The 22,398-nt window shown below is 38.9% G+C and overlaps 2 protein-coding genes across 9 annotated transcripts in view; one reads left to right on the forward strand and one right to left on the reverse strand.

The window, feature by feature from the left end:
• Window positions 1–10,940, reverse strand: part of L2HGDH (L-2-hydroxyglutarate dehydrogenase) — a 37,005-nt gene extending 26,065 nt beyond the window's left edge. Inside the window, exons 1-3 of the mRNA XM_036306224.1 lie at window positions 10,731–10,940; window positions 7,246–7,361; window positions 6,418–6,569 (exon numbers count right to left, since the gene is read on the reverse strand). Of these exons, the coding sequence (XP_036162117.1) occupies window positions 6,418–6,569; window positions 7,246–7,361; window positions 10,731–10,870 (408 nt within the window). The 5' untranslated portion in view covers window positions 10,871–10,940. The remainder of the gene's footprint in view (window positions 1–6,417; window positions 6,570–7,245; window positions 7,362–10,730) is intronic.
• On the forward strand, window positions 10,725–21,618 carry DMAC2L (distal membrane arm assembly complex 2 like). 8 transcript variants are annotated; one of them, XM_036306291.1, is made up of 6 exons: window positions 10,783–10,849; window positions 16,708–16,761; window positions 16,884–16,995; window positions 17,920–18,128; window positions 18,713–18,884; window positions 19,556–21,618. In XM_036306291.1, the coding sequence occupies exons 3-6, from the start codon at window positions 16,889–16,891 to the stop codon at window positions 19,686–19,688; spliced, it is 621 nt and encodes a 206-aa protein (XP_036162184.1). In that variant the 5' UTR covers window positions 10,783–10,849; window positions 16,708–16,761; window positions 16,884–16,888; the 3' UTR covers window positions 19,689–21,618. The 8 variants fall into 8 exon arrangements, with proteins under 8 accessions (XP_036162201.1, XP_036162184.1, XP_036162194.1 ...); XM_036306301.1 differs by having other exon boundaries at window positions 10,784–10,849; window positions 16,708–16,765; XM_036306271.1 differs by lacking the exon at window positions 10,783–10,849 and adding an exon at window positions 11,023–11,103.
• The last annotated feature ends 780 nt before the right edge of the window (window positions 21,619–22,398 follow it).

A 22,398-nucleotide genomic window follows, 5' to 3' on the forward strand; every position in this document is an offset into this window, starting at 1 on the left:
TGAAATCAATAAAAATATATTTAAAAAAAGAAAAATGCATGAAAAATTTTCTTCAAAGTTGAGATGTAACTCAATTTCCACTTCTGCTATCAGCCACTACATACATCTTAGCCAAAATCAACTGATATCACATTCAGTCCCTCAGTCCCAGAAGGGAGAGAAGCACTCGATTACTTAATCTTTACATTAAAAAAAAAAAAAAAAATCAGCAACAACAAAACAGAGTGGCCTTCTTTTTTTTTTTCTATAAGAGAATGTAAAATACCAGTACATCAAGGAAACATTTGGTATTCAGTATAATGGGATATCATAAACAGAAAACTATCCATTTTATTTCCTGGAATAATGTACATTACAAAGTATTTACTAATGCATTCTGTTGCAAAGAAAAAAACAGGTAAATTTATCTACTTTACTCAGGACTCTTTTTCTACTTTTATCTGGGCAAAGTATCTTTTTAAATTAGTTTCTTGCCCTAACCGGTTTGTCTCAGTGGATAGAGCCTCAGCCTGCGGACTGAAAGGTCCCAGGTTCGATTCCGGCCAAGGGCAAGTACCTTGGTTGCGGGCACATCCTCAGTAGGAGGTGTGCAGGAGGCAGCTGATCGATGTTTCTAACTCTCTATCCCTCTCCCTTCCTCTTTGTGAAAAATCAATAACATATATTTTATAAAAATTAAAGTAGTTTCTTGCCCTAACCGGTTTGGCTCAGTGGATAGAGCGTCGGACTGAGGAGACCCAGATTCGATTCCAGTCAAGGGCATGTACCTTGGTTGGGGGCACATCCCCAGTAGGGGGTGTGCAGGAGGCAGCTGATCGATGTTTCTCTCGCATCAATGTTTCTAACTCTCTCTCCCTTCCCCTCTGTAAAAAAAAAAAAAAAAATAAATAAAATAATAATATATATATATTTTAAAAAAGAATATATATATATATATATAAAAGTAGTTTCTTCCTTAACAGCTCCCAGCAAAGGAAGGCACAGATGTATATTCCCAGGTAAATGAGAATTTACAAATTACTATTTCATAGCAAGGAGTCAACACTTAATAGAGATAAGATAATACTCTTAATCAAGGTGTAAAGGTTATTTAAATCAACAAATAACTAACCTTAAGAACAAAAGTGGAATCAAAGGACACTAAAGAAAATAAAAAGACAACACACTGAATGGGAGAAAATATTTGCAAATCATATAGGTGATAAGGGACTAGTATCCAGATTATATAAAGAACTCTTATAACTCAACCAAAAAGACTATAAATACAGTTTTACATATTTTTTCACTTCATACCATGTCAAGATCATTTCCCCATATAATTTTTAAAAATCTTGATAGCATCTTTAATGGTAACAATGAACTTTTATTCTTTTTTTAAAAAATATATTTTAGCTGAAACCGGTTTGGCTCAGTGGATAGAGCGTCGGCCTGCGGACTGAAGGGTCCCAGGTTCGAAAAAAAATCAATTTTTTACAGAGAGGAAGGGAGAGAGATAGAGAGTTAGAAACATCGATGAGAGAGAAACATTGATCATCCGCCTCCTGCACATCTCCTACTGGGGATGTGCCCGCAACCCAGGTACATGCCCCCGACCGGAATCGAACCTGGGACCCTTCAGTCCGCAGGCCGACGCTCTATCCACTGAGCCAAACCAATAGGGCTGAACTTTTATTCTTAAAACTTACATGAAAAAGACTTAAAGGGAATATTGTGAATAATTTATGCCAAAAATTAGGTAATCTACATGAAATGGACAAATTCATAGGAAGACACAAACTTCTGAAACTGACTTAAGAAGAAAATCTGAATAGACCTATAACATGCAAAGAGATTGAATTAGTAACTTTAAAACTTCCCACAAAGATCAGACCCAGGGACTATACTCATGAGCGCTACCAAATGTTTTAAAGAATCAGTACCAATTGTTCATAAACTCTTCCAAAACACAAAAGAGAAGGGAACACTTCCTAACTAATTCAGTGAGGCCAGTATTAGCCAGATACCCAAACCAGACAAAGTTTAAAAACAAAACAAATAAACAAACAAAAAAACCCACAAAAAACTGCAGACCAATATCTCTTGTGAATATTGATGTAACAGTCCTGACTAGTAAACTGATGCAGCAACATACAAAAAGGATTATATACCATGACCAAGTGAAATTTACTGAAGGAATGAAAGATCAATTTAACATCCAAAAGTCAATTAATGTAATATATTAATAGAATAAAAGACAAAAACTACATAATTGCTTCTATTGAAGCAGAAAAAGCATTTGAGAAAATCTAACACCCTTTTATGATTAAAAAAACAACAACACAACTCTCAACAAATTAGAAATAGAAAGGAACTTCCTCAATCTGATAAAGGGCACCTACAAAAAAACCACAACTAGCATCATACTTAATAGTGAAAAGTTGAATGCTTTCTCCTTAAGATCAGGAAAATCACAAGGTTGTCCACTTTCATTGCTTTCACTTTTCAACATTGCATTTGAGATTTTACATAGGGAAATTAGGCAAGAAAAAATATAAAAAGTAACCAAATTGAAAAAGAAGTTAAACTATTTTATTTGTAGATGGTATGATCCTACATATAGAAAATTCTAAGGGATCCACATACCAGAAGAACAAACACACAGAAACACCTATTAGACTAACACCAAGGAATAAATTTAACAAAAGAAATGCAAGACCTGCACAATGAAAAATACATAACACTGTTGAAAGAAATTAAAGATCTAAGTAATGAAAAGACATCCCATGTTCATAAGATTTAATATTGTTAAGATGGCAATGCTCTCCAAATTGATCTATAGGTTCAATATAATCTCTATCAAAATCCCAGCTGCCTTTTTAGAGCAACTGACTCTGAAATTCGTACGAAAATGCAAGGCACCCAGAATAGCTAAAACAATATATTTTTAAAAAATGTGTTGCTTTTTTATTTTTAAAATTGAATTCAGAAAGGAAGAGAGAGATAGAAACATTGATGAGAGAGAACATCGATCAGCTGCCTCCTGCATGCCCCATATTGGGGATCAAGCCGGCAACCCAGGGCAGTGCCCTGACCAGGAAACGAACCAGTGAACTCCTTATGCATAGGATGGATGCTCAACCAACTGAGCCACAACAGTTAGCCAAAACAATCTTGAAAAAGAAGAACAAAGTTGGAGGACTCATACTCCTTGATTTCAAAACGAAGAGTTACAGTAATCAAAATAGTGTGATAGGATATAAGGACAGACATATATCAATGCAATAAAATTGAGAATCCTAAACATACCTTCTGACATTTATGCACAATTGAGTTGTGATAAAGACAAAAAGCAATGTAGAAAGAATAGTCTTTTCAACAAATGGTGGTAAACAACTGGATCAACACATACAAGACAATAAAGCTGGACCCCTTTCTCACACCGTATACCAAAATTAATTAAAAAGTGGCCCTGGCTGGTATGGTTCAGTTGGTTAGGCATCATTCAGTGTACCAATACCAAGAGATTGCTGATTCCTGGTCAGGGCACATGCCTGTGTAGTGGGCATGATCCCCAGCAGGGGGTGTGTTCAGAAGGCAACCAACAGATATTCTGCTATCACATCAATGTTTCTCTTTCCCCCTTCCTCTCACTCTAAAAAATCAATATATATAAATATAAATATATATATATATAAATATATAAATATATATATATGTATATATCAGGTCCTTTATATATTTTAAGTGATCATATGCTGGAGGTACAGGTGCAGAGAGTGAGGCAGGAAACTGCTTCTAGTGGCAGGGTCTATGGAAAGGGCAGTAGGCTGTTTGTGAAGGTGTGAAGAAGTCCCTAAAGCAGCCCAAGAAGCAGACGAAGAAAATGGGTGAAGTGGTAAGGCATTCAAGCAGAAACAGAAAGAGGGGTAAAAGAAACTCAAGGAGCTAAAAGTTAAGGCTGTGGGAAAGAAATGCCACACACGGGGAGATTCCACATTTGTAATTAAGAATTTTGGCAAAAAATAAGCTGTTCCTTGTACCTGGGGCAATGGTGATCCTTAATTCCATTTCTGTTTAAACATCTGGATTCTCTGCCATAACATGTGTTATCACTTATAGCTAGAATGAAATGTTGTCTTGAAGCCTGTTGTACATTTAATAATAAACTTTTGTTAAAAAAAAAAAAAAATCATACTGTGGTTCCTCTTCTCTTTCATTCTCAGCCATTTCTATCTCAGCTGGGAAGCAAACCCAGCCTAAAACACTGCCAAAGTATACTCTGCAGTCTTTGTTCTACCCCAAATTCTATATCACCTGGAATGAAACCAATTCATCTGGGGGAAAAAGAAAGTGATGATAGACCAATATGTCAGAGCTAAGGTTGTAACAAAACTCTTCAAAGAAAACATGGGAGTAATGTCCAGCCAGTGTGGCTCAGAGGTTGAGTGTCAACTCAGGAACCAAGTCACCAGTTCAATTCCCAGTCAAGGCAATGCCCAGGTTGTGGGCTCGATCCCCAGCAGGGCCATGCGGGCGGCAGCCAATCGATGTTTCTATCTCAGAGATGTTTCTATCTCTCTGTCCATCTCCCTTCTTCTCTCTCTAAAATCAATAAAAACATATTTTTTAAAAACACACACAAAAAAATAGGAGTAATTTTTTTGATCTAAGTTTAGGTGATGATTTCTTAAGTATGACACTAAAAACACAAGCAACAAAAGAAAAAGAGATAAACTGGACTTCATAAAAATTAAAAACTTCTGTGCTTCAACGGATACTATCAAGAAAGTAAAAATCTACAGAATAGGAGAAAAACTTTAGTAATATTTTTTAAAAATTACTATTACTATTGCCATTACTATTATTTTATATTAAAAATAAAAAAATGTTTTAATGTTTTACCATTATTTTAGTAAATATCTTGTGGCTAATAAGGGACTGTATCCAGAATATATAAAGGACACATACAACTCAATAATGAGAAGACAAATAACCCAATTTGAAAAGTGAGCAAAAGTTTTATTTTTTTAATTTTTTTTTTATTGATTTCAGAGAGGAAGGGAGCGAGAGAGAGATAGAAACATCAATGATGAAAGAGAATCACTGATCGGCTGCCTCCTGCACACCCCCCACTGGGGATTGAGCCCACAACCTGGGCATATGCCCTTGACCGGAATCGAACCACAGACCCTTTAGTCCGAAGGCTGATGCTCTATCCACTAAGCCAAACCAGCCAGGACTGGGCAAAAGATTTGAATAGACATTTTTTCAAAGATATATGAATAGCCAATAAGCATATGAAAAGATGCTCAATATCATTAATAATTAGGGAAATGCAAATCAAAACCACAATGACATATACCTCTTCACATCGAGGATGGCTAAAATAAAAGACAGATAATAATAGATGTTGGTGAGGATGTGGAGATATTAGAATCCTCATTAATTGTTGATGGGAATATAAAACAGTGCAGCACTTTGGAAAACAGTTTGGCAGTTCCTCAAACGTTAAACATGGAGTTACCTATAACCCAGCAATTCCACTCCTAGGTACATGTCCGAGGGAAATGAAGACAGGTCCATACAAAAACCTGTATAAATTCCATAGCAGTGTTATTTATAGTAGCCAAAAGGTGGAAACAACCCAAATGTCCATCAGCTATAAAATGGATAAACAAAATTTGGTATACCTACATAATGAAATATATAAAAAAAATGAAGTATTAAATCATGCTACAAATGAATGAACCTGAAAAATATTATGCCAAGTGAAAGAAGCCAGCCACAAAAGATAACATATTGTATGAATTCATTTACATGGAATGTCCAGAATAGTCAAATCCAGAAAATATATTAATGGTTACCAGGGTCTGGGAAGAACTAGGAAGTAGGGGGAGTGGGGAATGACTATCAATGGATATATGGTTTCTTTTTGGGATAATGAATATGGTCTAAAATTAGATAATGGTGATAGTTACACCTTCTGTGACTACACTAAAAACTGAATTGTATACTTTTAAAGGGTGAATTGTATGGTATATAAATTATGTCAATAAAGCTGTTACTTTAAAAATTACATGGAGTGCCCTGGCTGGTGTGGCTCAGTTGGTTGAAGCCTTATCCTGTACCCAAGTTTCAGGTTCTATCCCCGGTCAGGGTTCATATGGAAGGCAACCAATTAATGTTTCTCTCTCACATCAATGTTTCTCTCTCCCTCTTCCTTCCTCTCTCTATAAAATCATTAAAAACGTACCAAAAAATCTTTTTAATTACATGGAGTTAGTTCGCCATCTTTTTAAAAGTTATTCTCTAATATTAGATTTTGCAAATTACTTGATGTAAAGAAAGAAAATCCAGGGTTTTAAAAAAATTCAACATTAAATATCGGTAAGAAAATGTTAGTTATAAGTAAGTCGAGGTCCTAGTAAAATACCATACCTTGCCACACTGCTTGTAAGAAATTCCCTTTTGGTTACAGTACTCATAGATGAGGGCTGCACCCTGTACACATAATTTAGCTTTTAGAGATTCCGGTTTATAATAAATTCCACTATGTATGACACCACTGTTATGTCCAGTCTGGTGAATAGCTACCAAACAAGAGAAACAGGATAAGAGAAAATAAATGACTCATACAAAACCTAAGAAGTGGGGGAACAAACATCTTTGAAGCTATCAGACCACATTATTTAAAATTCTTACAGCCAGGGCACTGGTAATTCCTCTAGCCGCCATCTCTGTTGACTGTGTCACATCCCTCCAGCTCACCTCTGATTTTAGTTACAACTTTGGTGCACAAACTCACCTCTCACTTCCAGCAAACCACTTCAAGGGACCATTATGGTTCTCTGCATTCTACCCCAGGGCTTTGTCTAATGTTGGGAAAGAGAACTCAACATTTCTAGAGGCAACCCTCAACCAATAGGGACAGGAGCTGATGGATAAATGACCATGATGCTGGGAAATGTTTATGTAGCTCCTCAGAGGTCCCAGTAGAATCAAACTCACAACTTCAATAAGGTACCCTCATGTGGCTCTCCCTCCTTCCCTGTTTACTATCCCCACCCCCTCACTCCTGTCTCCTAGATAACCTCTCAAGTAAATCACCTATACCAAAGTCCTAGTCCCAGACTCTGCTTTATGGAGAACTCAAGCTAGACTACTAACATTGACACTCAGCATAACAGATGCAGATTTGACAAAATAAGCGGGGGTTCAGGATAAGCCTGAAGAGCAGCACTGATAACATACATCAACCATACGTACCTAATTCTTTCTCCTTTTCCAGGACACCAATGGAAAGTGCTGGATGTCGCAGGATGAGTGCTCTGGCAGAGGCAAGCCCCACAATTCCACCACCGATAACAACTACATCAAATGAGCTTCAAGAGAAAGTCACTTTTAAAGTAATGCACGTTTACAGTAGATCCCATCCAACTTCACATGCAACATTTTTATCATCTATGGATAATGAATTAAACTATTAATTTGTAATCATTAAAAGCAAATATTTATTGGGTTTTGTGCTATTTGGCTTCATGCTCAGGAAGTACCCTTCAAAGTTACCTGCATTGCTGGTCAGTAGTACCATCAGCTCCACCCAGAGGGCAGGGTGGCTAGTTGATCAAGCTGCTCTAAATCCCCACAGTACTCTGCCCGGGCCAGCTACCTGTGTTAAGCATCACACTCTTCTCTACCATCTATTCTTTTAAAATTCAAGTGCAGTATTCTTGAGGATTAGCTAACACATTAAACCTTCAACACCTTGGTATGCAACAATTTATCTTTTTTTCTGTTAAAAAGAAAACAGCCAGTAGGTTCAGAACCACAATTTTAGCCACGACAAACCCTGATTATACAACCATTTTAAAAATTAAAAAGGCCTTGTAAAGTCAAATGCAATGAGGAGTGTAAAAGATTCCTTTTAGCACTTACCTTAGGTTTTAGAGAAATATGGACACACTTGCTTCTTCCTCTCTCCCCATTTAATCCTCTCCTGTATTATATTATTTTGATGCAAATCTTAAACATCATCTGTAATTATTTTAATATATTATTTCTAAAAGGCCTCTTCAAAACACACACAATACCATTATTCTAACTAAAAAAAAATTAACAAAAATGTTTTATATAATCAAATATTCACTATAAAACTTTTGGAAGAAAACACAGGAAAAAAAATCTTTGTGGTGTAGGGCTAGGTGAAAGTTTACACCAAAAACATGATCCATGAAAGAAAAAATTGATAAGCTGTACTTCATCAAAATTAAGAACTTTTTCTCTGCAAAAGATCCTGTTAAGAGGATAAGAATAAAACCAACAAATTGGGGGAAATACTTGCAAACCATTTATCTGACAAAGTACTCTACCTAGAATATCTATTAAGAACTTTCCAGCCCTGGCTGGTTTGGCTCACTGGATAGAGCGTCGGACTGGGGACTGAAGGGCCCCAGGTTCGATTCTGGTCAGGGGCATGTACCTTGGTTGCAGGCACATCCCCAGTGGGGGGTGTGCAGGAGGCAGCTGATCGATGCTTCTCTCTCATCAATGTTTCTAACTCTCTATCCCTCTCCCTTCCTCTCTGTAAAAAATCAATAAAATATATTTTTTTAAAAAAAGAACTTTCCAAATAAACAAGCTATTTAGAAAATGGGAAAAAAGATATGAACAAACATATCATCAAAGAGGATATGTATACAGGTGGCAAATAAACACATGAAAAGATGTTCAATTCCATTACTCATTAGGGAAATGCAAATTAAAACTACAATGACAGATCACTACACTCATATCAAAATGGCTAAAATTAAAAAAAAAGGTGATTATACCAAATGCTGGTGAAGATGAGGAAGAACTGAATCACTCACATATTACTGGTAGGAATGTAAAATAACAGTCACTCTGAAAAAAGAATATGGCAGTTTCTTAAAAAATTAAACATGTACTGTAGTCTTAGCGCCTGCATTTATCTCAGAGAAAGGAAAAATTATGCTCATACAAAGACTGTACATAAATATTTATAGCAGCTTTATTCGTAGCCAAAAACTGGAAACAACCCAGATATCCTTCAACTGGTGAATGGTTAAAAAAAAAGCGATACATCCATACCATGTAATGCTACTCAACAATTAAAGGGAATCATTATTCATATAGGTAACACTTAGATGGATCTCAAGGTGAAAAAAAGCCAATCTCAAAAGATTACATACTGTGTCATTCTACTTACAGAACATTCTCAAAGTGAAAAATTATAGAGCTGGGGAATAGATTAGTGGTTGCCACAGGTTACAGCCGTGGGCAAACTACGGCCCTCGGGCCAGATCCCGCCCGTTTGAAATGAATAAAACTATTGAAAAAAAAGACCGTACCCTTTTATGTAATGATGTTTACTTTGAATTTATATTAGTTCACACAAACACTTCATCCATGCTTTTGTTCCGGCCCTCCAGTCCAGTTTAAGAACCCATTGTGACCCTCGAGTCAAAAAGTTTGCCCACCCCTGGTTAGGAAGTGGTTAGAAAGGTGTAGAGATGAGATGTGAATATAACACAAGGGATATTTTTGTATTGACAGAATATTTGTTTCTGAATTGTGGTGGTAGTTACACAAAATAACACATAATTGCATAGAAACATACACACACACAAATGAGTGCATGTAAAACTGATGAAATCTGAACAAGGTTTATGGATTGAACCAATGTCAATTTCCTGGTATTGATATGGTACTATAGTTATGTAAGATGTTATCATTGGGATAAATGAGAGTGCTGCTTTGCTGCAAACTTCTATAAATCCATAATTATTTCAAAATAAAAAGTATAAACAAAACCTTCCTTAAGCCTACATTTCTTCCCTTAAGAAAAGCTTCCCCAGATCCTATCCCATTCTAATCCCCCTCCAATACAATAACATACAGCAACCAGAGTAAATTTTTGAAAGATCAGCATTCAACCACTCCCTCTTCTTAACAACCCTTTAAAAGCTTCCCAACGCTCTTAGAATAAAATTCGCTGTGTAATTAAAATAAAATAAAACCCCTGTTGTGAGGTAGCCCCTCTCCTGGTGTCCTTCCACACCATCTCTGACGCTAAGCTCCAGTCACACTCGACTTCTTAATTCTCGAAACTGCCAAGCTTTCCAGCTTCGCATAAACCATCATCTCTAAAGAAAGCAGAGAAAAACAGTGGTTTCCCATGTGACCTCCAAACTTTAAATCACAGGACACTGGATTCTGCAGGCTTCGATCAGCCACTGAGCTGCTTCTCAGTGAGGTAACTCTGAGCAGTGTCTGCCTGGAACTGATTGAAGACTGAATCCAGATATTCCAAGTAACACTCGAGATGCCAGCTAATAAAAAGCGTTATTTGATTGCTTACAGTGGGCAAGGTCCTTGAACGCTCAAAACGATCACCTGCGGGAGAACCTAGGCTCCCATTCACAACCTAACCTTCAAGAGCTCAAGCAAACCCGCCCGGAGTGAAATAGGACGTAGAGGGGTTGTATGCAAAGACAGGCTGTGGTAGCCCTCTACTCAGCACTCTCATTCCTCTCCTCCCGCCCACAAACACAACGAATAAATCCTGCAGGTGGCTCCTGAGATCCCAGCGTGGAGCCCGTGCTCCGCAGGATCTCGACCTTCTCTCACGCCGGGGGCAGGGGAGCAAGAAGCACCTCCCCTGGGCGCAGGTCCAGCAAGAAGCACCTCGAAGATGCAGCGTAGGCGGCGGGGGCGGGCCGGCGGCTACTCACCTAGTGCTGGCGCTGCGGGCACCCTGGCACAGCGGCTGCGGCCTGCCCAGCGCGGGCCCGCACGTCGCGGGGATGCCCCTGGGGGAACCTGCGCGGGCCCATCCGCAGGCAGTGCCCAGGTAACGCAGCGCGGGCACCATCGCCTGCGTCCCCTCCCCTGCCTCGGCCCCAGCGTGGCCACTGGAGCAGGACACTCCGCAGGGTCCGCGGTGCCCTCTAGCCCCGCCTCCCACGCACGGACCAATGAGGCGCGCGCCTTCGCTCCACGTGGGAGGGCTGCCAGTGACCAATGGGCGCGCGCGGCGGAGGGCGAAGGGCAGGCCGGCGCAGCCGTACACGCCGGGACGCTCGCTCGCTCCCTTCCGGCGACGCAGTGAGTTGAGCAGCTGGGCTCGAGCGGGACGGGCCTAGGGTCGTGGTTTCACGCTGCCCTTTCCCTTCTCCGCGCGCCGGGCTTACCGACAACCTGCCCCGCCGCGTCGCGGGGTCTGACCTTGGACGTCCACCGAATGCGGGGCCCGGGAAGAAAGTCTGGGCATGATTATAGTGAAAACTCGTTTGGGCGGGCCCAGCGGTCTCTCTTCCTTCGGTTCGGCCCCGCCCAGCCCCGTCGGCTCCCGGGCTCCCGGGCTCCCGGGCTCCCGGGCTCCCGGGCTCCCGGGCTCCCGGGCTCCCGGGCTCCCGGGCTCCCGGGCTCCGGCCCGGGTCAGCGCGCGCCGGCCGGCCTTAGCCCGCGCTCCGGACCGAGGCCCTTAGAGCCCCGCGGCCTATTGTTGTGGGGCTCCCGCGCTGCCCATCATCCGGCTATTTGGGGTCCTGTAAATACCGCCTCGATGACCCAGGCCCGCCTCGGCCTCGGCCATCGTTTAGCGACCTGTTTCCTGGTCGTTAACACGGGGCCGAGATACAGTTTTCAGTACCCCGCGCGGGCCTGGGAATACCGACTTCCTGTGCAGGTCACACCTCCCGTGATCTCACCTGAAAAGTGCGGGAGGTGGGCTGGAATCTCTCAAATGCATCATTCATCTAAAACTATGATGATCACCTGCCAGCTTAACACCGTGCTTCATGGCAGGTGAACATGTGTAGGGCCAGAACAGCGGGACAGAACCACAGAGTGGTACCGCCTCATGGCCGGAGGGACTCACCTGCCCGTTTGGATTTGGTTCCAGGCCTCAGGGGGCTTGTGGAGCCTTTTCGCCTCTGTGCCCGCCCGCCCGCCCGCCCGCCCATGAACTAGGACTAATGTCGGGTCTCCCTTTTAAGGCTCATCAGCTCTTAGCACAGCGAATACTCGGTAGTTATTATGCTCGAATGGCTTTAACCTTCTGGATAGTTGTACATGTTCTGCTTTATTTGTGCAAACAATTAGGATGTTACCTGCTTGTTCCATCACAAGTTATTTTTAAGGGATGGTTATTTTTGAAATTCTTAAAAAAATTTTGAGATAATTGTAGCTGTCCATGCAGTTGTAAGAAACAATAGAGATTCTGTGTACCGTCTGCTCAGTCTCCCTCAGTGATAACATCTTGCAAAACTGGCACGTTACAACCAGGACATTGACGTTGACACCATCCATGGGTCTTACTTAGAACTCCCCAGTGTTACATGTATGTGTGTATTTAGTTCCACATAGTTTTCATCGCATGTGTGGGTTCTGGTACCCACCCCCAGGGTCAAGCTACAGCACAGCTGCATCACAAGAATCCCCCCCTGCCCTGTATAACCTCACCTCCCTACGGCAGGGCACCCCTTCCCCAGTCTCTTCTCTCTCTAAAATTGTGTCACTTTTGCCGAGACCGGCTTGGCTCAGTGGATAGAGCGTCGGCCTATGGTCTGAAAGGTCCCAGGTTCGATTCCGGTCAAGGGCATGTACCTGGGTTGCGGGCATATCCCCAGTGGGAGATGTGCAGAGGGCAACTGATCAATGTTTCTCTCTCATCGATGTTTCTAACTCTCTGTCTCTCTCCCTTCCTCTCTGTAAAAAATAAATAAAATATATTTTAAAAAAATAAATAAAAAAAATAAAATTGTGTCACTTTAAGAATTTATATAAACAGAATGATACTGTATATAACTTTTGGGAAACTGGCTTTTTGCATTCAGCATAATCCTCTGAGGTCCATGTATTGATGGCTCATTCCTTGCTGTCCAGTAGTAGTTCATGGCACCGCAGTATGTTTAACCATTCACCCACTAAAGGACATCTGAGGTGTTGCCAGTTTTTACCTACTTTTGAATAAAGCTGCTGTTAACATTAATGTGCAGCTTTTTATGTATGAACCTATTTTTGTTTGCCTGGGAGAAATGCCCAAGCGTACAATTGCTGGGTCATGTGATAAGCACCTGTTTATTTTGATAGGAAACTGCCAAACTGCTTTTCCAAAGTGGCTGCACCTTTATACATTTCCACCAGCAATATTCGAGTGACCCACTTTCTCCTGAGGACATTTTTCCATTGATTTTTAGAGCGAGTAGACGGGAAGGGGAGAGAGAGGAAAACATCAATGTGAGAGAGACACATCGATTGGTTGCCTCCCACACGCGCCCCAACCAGGGCCTGCAACCGAGGTTCGTGCCCTTGACTGGAATTGAACCCAGGACCCTTCAGTCCGAGGGCTGATGCTTTATTCACTGACCCAAACCAGCAGCGTGGTGTCACTGTTTTTTTTTTTAAATATATTTTATTGATTTTTTACAGAGAGGAAGGGAGAGAGATAGAGAGTTAGAAACATCGATGAGAGAGAAACATCGATCAGCTGCCTCCTGCACATCTCCTACTGGGGATATGCCCGCAACCCAGGTACATGCCCCTGACCGGAATCGAACCTGGGACCTTTCAGTCCGCAAGCCGACGCTCTATCCACAGAGCCAAACCGGTTTCGGCCACTATTTTTTATTTTAATCATTCTGATAGATATGTAGTGGAGATGGTTATTATTTATTTATTCATTTTTATTTTCTAAAGTTTAACACCCCCCCCCCAGATGGTTATTTTTTAGTTTGCACAGATGTAGTAGTTGATTTGTTACTAGATTGAATACATATAAAAAATTTTTTCTGCTTACCTTTTCAATTAAGTAATTTCAAATCAAGAGCTCACCTTACATTTAGACACCCTGTAAGATATTTGGCTAGCTAGAGACATTTGTGTTCATGACACCACCCTCAGCTGCGAGGTCTGGCCTTCTCTAAGTCATAAACATAATTGCAAGATTTAGAAACATCAGTTATAAATTTATGGCTCTAAGCCATGTTCTGATAGTAAGAAGGTCTTTTTAAATTATTTTAATTCCTGAATTATTTATTGCAGCAGTAATTTAGTAGTAATTTTTAACTTGCTTTTAACTGGTTTCTTTTAATCCATTAGAGTTAAATTCACCAACTCACCACTAGAGGTCTCCTCTTTCCATACAGAAAGCATTCCCAGAGGTAGCTTGAATTCCTTAGAAATTGCTAAATTTAATTAGCAAGTCACACTTGAGAATGTAAAAACCTACCAATTTATTTTTTATCTTTATTGATAAATAAACATTTGATTTTCATGTTTATTTTAATATAATATCTAGTATTTTTAGAAATCATAGCTGAAGTAGCAAATTTGGCCTTTTCTTTAAGCTGAATTATAAGGTGGGCCACAATAAGTCAAAGTGCATCAGTTTTCATGGACCACTCAAATTTACCTGCTTAATAACAGTTTCTCTGGTTTTTACCTTTCTCCATGGAAATATATCAATCATTAAAGACTACTAGCAAACATTCATTAAACTCTGGCATTGTACTAGGTACTAAGCAAAATGGAAATGAATAAGATGTGATCCTTGGTCTTCCTTTTGCTCTACATACTTTTCTTTTTTCTGCCTAACTGGAAACTTTTAATCATCCTTTCAGGACCATCCCAAAAGAAAACTCTTTTAGGCTCTGACAGAACGTGTTCATACCTCTACTAAGACACTATGTTGCATGTTATTTCTTTATGTCTTCTGCCTTCATTAGACTATGCATTCTATGAGGACAGGAACCATATCTTTGTCTCTGTTGTTTTGTTTGGTTTTTCTATCTTCCCATTATACCTCTTGAACTAGGTATAGCAGACATTCAATAAATATTTATTGAGTGAATGAATAGATGGATGGATGAAGATGGCATTTGAATAAGGTCTTGAAGTTGGGTAAGATTTCCATAAACAGGATTGGGTGGGTGGGGAGGAATGGTAAATAGAAGGCACAGCCTGAGTTGAACTGAAGCTAGAAAGTCCAGATTTATAAATGAGGTTGGCAGCCAATGGAGTTATTAGAGGTGGACACAGGTGGAGGGAGCTTTAACAAGAAGCTGGGAAGGGCTGAGAACGTGGAGGTGATAGCAGGGGGCCTCAGACCTCATCTCTCACTGTTCCACAGCCTCCTCATCCTCAGTCACTTCCTCAGCTCTGAGGTGGTTCCCACTCAGGCCTCTTTCTAGTCCTCCCTTTTTCCCTGAGTTGCAGGACCATCTTATGACCAAGGAAAGAGCTCTGGGCTGGTAGTAGCCAGAACTAGGTTCAAGTTTCAGCACTGCCACCAATTAGCCATGAAACACTGGGCAAGTCCTTTTAAACACATGCATTTATTAAAACCCCACCTTGTTCTGGAAAGGATGTAGGGTGTCAGCAAGTTACTTAATATCAGGGCTTCAGTTTCCTCGTCTCTAAATGAGGTGACGTGGAGACAGTGTAGTCTAGGTGATCTGAGTTCCTTCCAGCTCTACCATGTTGTGACACTGATTCTAATCACTTGTTGGTCATCACCTCTTAGAAGTTCTGCCAACACTTCATATTTAGAATATGAAAAGCTGGGAATAAACCACAACCCTGTCCTTCTGACATTGATTTCATAATGGCACCATCATTCGACCAGTGACTCAGGAGCAAAACTTAGTGTCATCTTCAGTTTCTCTGGCCCTCGCCCCTATAATCTCATTTACTGGATCATGTGGAATCCATTCTGCAATGTCATTCCAATTCTCCTCTCCCCCAGCCCGCACCCCCGGCCCTTTCCCATGGCCACATGTAGTTGAAGCCCTTGTTACCCGTCTTTCTGTCCAGTGCTAGTGTACTTGATCTTGATGTTGCTGTTTGAATAGTATTCCTGAAGCGTAGTTCTAAAAATGCCAGTGTTCTGTGCTAAAACTTCAGTGACTCCCAACCACCTGCAGAAGAAAGTCAAAATTTCCTGGCTGATTATGCCAGACCCTTTCTGATGTGACTGTGTAAATTGTCTCCTCATTACCCTCATAAGCTAACCAAACTGAAATGCAACATGACTTAAATGTCCCTGCCTCAGCTAATCACCTGGATTATTGAAATTCTGGTCTGTTCTTATTTTAACTTTTGAAGTATTTATCAGACAATATCTTTTATTTTAACTACTTGGTAACTTGTTTTCGCTCACTCCACTCTGCCTTAAGTTGTTAGTTCCTCAAAGGCAGAGACCAAGTTTCATTTCTCAGTGTTTCCCCCGCACCTGGCATACTTCTAGAGAAACTTGAATTGACATAAATCAAATTGAGATCCAATTTAAAAATCACTTCCTCAACTCCTAGTTATAGGTTTTTACAGCTGGAAATCATCTGCGCACATCATCTCTTTTTACAAATGAGAAAACCAAGGGTCAGAGAGGTGAAGTTACTTGCCCAGTCTTTCCCAGCTGCCCTTCCACAGCTCTTTGCCCTGTTCTGGTGATACTATTTGCACTCTTGTCATAGGAAGATCTGTTTCCATGTCACCTCTTTCTTCCTGGATGTAATTGTGTGGACTGCGGCATATTGCTCCCTAGGTGATTTTAGTTTGCCATTTTGATACTGGAAATGTAGATTGGGAGTGGGGTTGTTTCAGTAATTTTATATGGACACCAGGTGGCAACAGTGCAGACAGTATAGAACAGTGGAACTTAAATATCAAGGCTGGAAGGAACCACAGAGCTCGTTTTTTTTTTTGCAGCAAAAGAAACTGGGAAACTGAGACAGGAGTGACTTCTTCAATAGAGATTGAGAGGCAAGTGAGTCATCAGCTTTATTGGCACAACATTATTGACTTTGAAGTTGTGAAGTGACTATATGTACATGACTCTGATTGCCAGTTGATGATCTAATATTAATACTGTGTTGTGTTTCTAGATCAAATGATGCTGTTTGGAAAAATTTCCTGGCAGTTGTGTGGCTTAAGGAAACTCCCATGGTCATGTGACTCCAGATACTTCTGGGGCTGGTTGAATGCAGTGTTTAATAAGTAAGTTACTCTAATTAAAATGAAGAAATGTGAGAATTGTTAAAGATAGATGAATTCACAATAGTTATTTGGTTATTTCTTGTATTCCAAATGATTTTTTTGTATAGTGTGTGCAGTATGAACCTCATTTTGTTTAAAAACAAATAAAATATATACACAAATTGAATAAAGACCCCCAAATAGATTATAAAATATTAACATGACTGGGTTGCAGGATGTCAGTGACTTTTATCTTATTTGGCTTTTCCATGCCTTTCAAGTTTTCTAAAATGAAAATTTATTATTTTTATAATCAGAAAAGCTCAGTAAATGTAATTTTAGAATATTTAACTCTATGGCTTCTAAATGGATGTAGTTAGCCTTTTGAATACTATGAAGGCAACTCAAGTTTTTAAAAAATTAATGGGTGGCATGCTCAAAAGCATCATTTTGAAACTGAAGAAGCTAATTTCCTCATTGCTTAATATAGCAATAACACCATTGACTAGAGAAAAAGGCATATATAAAAATTAATATCACTTAATAAGATTAATTTGAACATAGGTTCAAAATTATTCCCTTTAATCTTTTATCATTAATAAACACAATAACCAAGTGTATCATTCTTTTGATACAAGTTATTGAGTACTTCCTGGTGTCAAGCACTGTGCTACATCTGAATCAATGAAGACTCACTTCTGCCTGATAAACTCATATAAAATAATATGCCTTCACAGAGTTCACTTGGAAACAAAAATAAAGCAAGAAAGGTAGCAGGTAGAGTCATTGTATGTTTTTTGTTTTTTTTGACATGGATCTCACTAGTATACTTGTTTCCCTCAGTCATTTGAAATGAAAAGTCTTTTCTGTATTTATGTTGATGAATATAGTTAAAAAGCTAATGATTATAGTAAAAGCTAACTGCTTTTGTTCTCTTTCCATTAGAGTAGATCGTGAACGCATCAAGGAAGTTGGCCCTGAAAGGGCAGCCTCCGAGTGGCTGCTTCGCTGTGGGGCCATGGTACGCTATCATGGCCAGGAGAGGTGGCAGAAGGACTACAACAACCTCCCAACAGGCCCTCTGGACAAATACAAGATCCAGGCCATCGATGCCACTGACTCTTGTATCATGAACATTGGATTTGATCACCTAGGTAACTACCCTATCATTTGCTTATGAAAAATGCAGGTAATTTACAGTGACATTTTGTTGCAGTTGAATATTATAGTGGTAGATATGTTCTTTTGCCTTTTCAATATCATCCAGTTTGTTTCTTCTTATGTATAATATTTTTAAATTAGAGGTTACAAGCACCTTCCTCTCCTTTCTCCCCTTACTAAGTTTGTCTCTACATGACTTTATTCTGTGGCTTATTGACTTAAAATTCAAGCCTTGTTTGTCAAACTGTCTGTCAAACTTTTGTCATTGAGAGATCCTCAATGATGTAGGAATAATTCTATCCACACAGCTTCTGCTTGGGTGGTTCCCCCCCGCCCCCCCGCCCCCACCCCTCCCAGTGGCTGGATGTTTCACTGCAAAATGGTCCTATCAGCACAACTTGTATAGTGAATACCGTGTATGGTTATTAAGGTGACTGATTGTTCCAGTTTTCCTGGGACTGAGAGGTTTCCCAGGACATAGGACTTTCAATCGTAAATCAGAACAGCCCTGGGAAAACTAGGAGAGTTGGTTATATTAATGGTAAAACAGGTTCTTAAACTGCTCTTTTCCTCCCAGAGGGCCTACAGCATGTTGAAAAAATAAGGTTATGCAAGTGTCATTATATCGAGGATGACTGTTTGGAGAGAATTAGTCAACTTGAAAATTTACAAAAAAGTTTGTTGGAAATGGAAATAATTTCATGTGGGAATGTCACAGACAAAGGCATCATTGCTTTGCAAAAATTAAGGTAGGTGGTCAGTGCCAAAATGGAAACTTGGTAATGATGTTAAGGTGAAAAATAAGAATTTAAAACAGTTGAGGGATGGTGTCTTGTTTTGAAAAATAAAAGAAAATGACTTAACTTTTCATCTTTAATACTTTAAAACAGTTGAAATTATCAACTTTAATACATTATGGTTTTATTGCATTTTTTAGGGATATTGCTTAAAAAATTAAATCTAAGTAAAGTTCCTAGCATGGTGCTTGCTACAGTAAGCTCTCAAACATTAGCTATTATGCTTCCTCTCCACTTTTTAAATTAATTTCTTCCATGTTTTGCCAATAACCTATCACAGGAAGTTTGAGAAATTTTAAACATTAGAACCAAAAATACTAGATTATTTGTTTCTTACATTAGTTGAGGCTTCAAGGCTTCATTTTGAGTTCCCTTAAGAACTCTGCTAATTTGTTTCCCTTTCTAGGTTAAGATTCATATTTTATCTCTCTCAGGCAAAGGTATTCTATGCCATAATATACATATAGTATTTGGAAAGATTCAGCTAGAATTATTGATGTAATTCTGGACAACAAATATACATATTCTGACTGTAGTTTTTTCTAAAAGTCAATAAATCAAGTTTAGTTTTAATGCTATAAGAGTAAAGGCCAAATTGAAGTAACTTCTTTCTTTTTTTACAGAAACCTCAGGTATTTGTTGCTAAGTGATCTTCCTGGAATAAGAGAGAAAGAAAACCTTGTTAAAATCTTTAAGGCATTACTACCTTATCTGGAACTAAAATTAGACTTGAAGCAAAATAATAATCATCAATAAGTGCCTTATTCAATATAAAGTATCATTTAAAATTGATCCTAAACAGCAACGAATATTATGTAAGCATCATTAGAACTATAAGGATGTCATATCAGGATATTTTAAAAGCAGAAAGTCCATCATGTAGAAAATAAATATTCAGATGAGACTCATTAAAGTTACTAAACTGAAATGATGCAAACTAAGTAACATTTTAATTCTAATTTACTCATTTTATATAGATATTTATATAGATATCTCGATGTAGATACTGACTTAGAATTCTTTAAATACATTTAAATGTACAACACAGATATTCTTGATTGTATTTTAACAGTAATTTATGTTGCACTTTAAAGTTATTGAAGCACGTTACTATAAATGTATAATTTTGAAAAACTGAAAGCTAAATTTCAGATTCATTGAAGTCAATTATGCCAAGAAGTCAGTAGTTGTGGAGGCATTCATATCGCTCTCAGGATTTGCATGCTTTTCTCATAATTCTGCATTCCTGTGTTTTTCATAATTACACCCTTTCTCTGAATGAGTAGTTTCTGGCTAACTTGTCAATTTTCTAAGCTTAGTCTGGTATTTTATTATAAGTAGACATAAATACTTGGCTGAATTCAAATAGTTCCTCTGATTGCATTAGAATAGAGGAAACAATCATGAAGACCAGCACTTACTTTTTGCTTAAATTAAAAAATTGCTATAAACAGAAAACTTTAACATGTCAATTAGAAATGGATTTTTATTTCCCCATATACAGTGGATACTATTTCCTGTGAGCTCAAGGATATCATAAAGACAAAATTCATTTTATATCTAGAAAACAGTGTTAAAGATTATTATTAAGTAGATAAAAATATATCTTTATTCTTACCTGCTTAAAGTGGCCCTGATTCAGTTATTGTTAGTTATATGCCAACTTGTTTGTGGATTTCTGTACATTTGGTTTGAATATAACTTTGCAAATAATGTCAAAATAAACACTTTCTATGATACAGAATTTTGGTAGAAAAATGAATTTTAATTGTGTTCAGAAACTAGCTTATATAAATAGCACATACCATAAATGATACACTATTTACTAATATAATTGCCACTGTCATTTTAAAAAATCAGAAATTAGTACATTTACAAAAAAGACAAGGATATAGAATAGTTTCATGTGAAACAGTGGTGATTCCATGTGAAGAAAGGATTACAGATATGGTTAAACATAAGCACGCATTTATAGAACTCATAAACAATAAGCACTCCTGTCTCATTTGTTTGATTACCGTATGATGAAGCAACTGATTCACCACAGTTTAGGCTGGAGCTACTTTTCTATTCTGAGTGGTTTTCTGTAAAACTATTAGATTAATTATGCAGTTACAGTCATCTGCCTTGTCAAGTGCATTGTTTTGTGTTAAGGAAAAGAAGAAAAACACCAAATGTAAACTAGTCACAGAAGTTGGATATCCTCCTTTGTCCTTTGAATCAAGGCTACATAACAAGAATTAGATAATACTGGGGTTAGTCAGCTTACTATCAGCTCTACGCAAGAAGCTACATACATGAGGAAGACTATGGATATCATTAAATTGGCTGGGCAGCCAAAATGATTGAACATTGTCAGAATTTGGTGGATTACTTAGCTGTAAGTAATAAGGTCATATGCTCTCATGAAGAAAATTAACATAGCAGTAAACTGAGGGTGTAGAAGAAATGTTTCGAAGATACAGTCAAATACAACGTTTAAAACCATGGCTGAGAACTGCTAGGAAATAGGAGCATCACATCAACCAAAAATGGCTGAGTTATAAGAAACAGAATTTTATATTGCCCTTGTGTCCAGGTGACAAGGATGAAAAGGCTGTTTGAATAGGAGCAATAGGCCAAAGCAGAGCTAATTTTGTCATTTTACCTATCACTGTGCAAAGCTAGGAATCCTTAGTAATACATTTTTTTTTTTTTTAATCCTCACTGGAGGATATTTTTTCCATTGGTTTTTAGAGAGCGAGTGGAAGAAAGGGAGGGAGGGAGAGAAAGTGAGAGAGACAAATTGATGTGAGAGAGACAATTAGTTCCTCCTGCACACACCCAACCAGGTCAGGCCAGGGATCCAATCTGCAACCCAGGTATGTGCCCTTGACCGGAAATGGTACCTGAGACCCTTCAATGCTCAGGCTGACGATCTTTACCACCATCAGCACTTAGACTACATTTTTTAAAAATATATTTTATTGATTTTTACAGAGAAGAAGGGAGAGGGATAGAGAGTTAGAAACATCGATGAGAGACAAACATCGATCAGCTGCCTCCTGCACACCCCCTACTGGGGATGTGCCTGCAACCAAGGTACGTGCCCTTGACCAGAATCAAACCTGGGACCCTTGAGTCCGCAGGCTGATGCTCTATCCACTGAGCCAAACCAGTTAGGGCTAGACTACATTTTTATTATTAGTTACATATCACTAAATATATAAGCATATGCTAGTCTTTTGTACACACAGAGTGGGGCAAAAGTAGGTTTACAGTTATGAATATATGAAACTCGGTTTATTCTTATATTATTATTGTATTGTTTTCTAGACAAGCAACTGTAAATCTACTTTTGCCCCACCCTGTGTGTATATATATTAGGTTTACAACCTAATGTCTTTCATGACCCAAGTAAAAGCTCACAAGCAATTTCTTCCAAAACCCAGATCCCATAGCCCTACCAGCTCAGCCTTGTCTCCAA

Source organism: Myotis myotis, unplaced genomic scaffold (assembly GCF_014108235.1).
Source record: "Myotis myotis isolate mMyoMyo1 unplaced genomic scaffold, mMyoMyo1.p scaffold_m19_p_1, whole genome shotgun sequence".
Lineage (NCBI taxonomy): Eukaryota > Metazoa > Chordata > Mammalia > Chiroptera > Vespertilionidae > Myotis > Myotis myotis.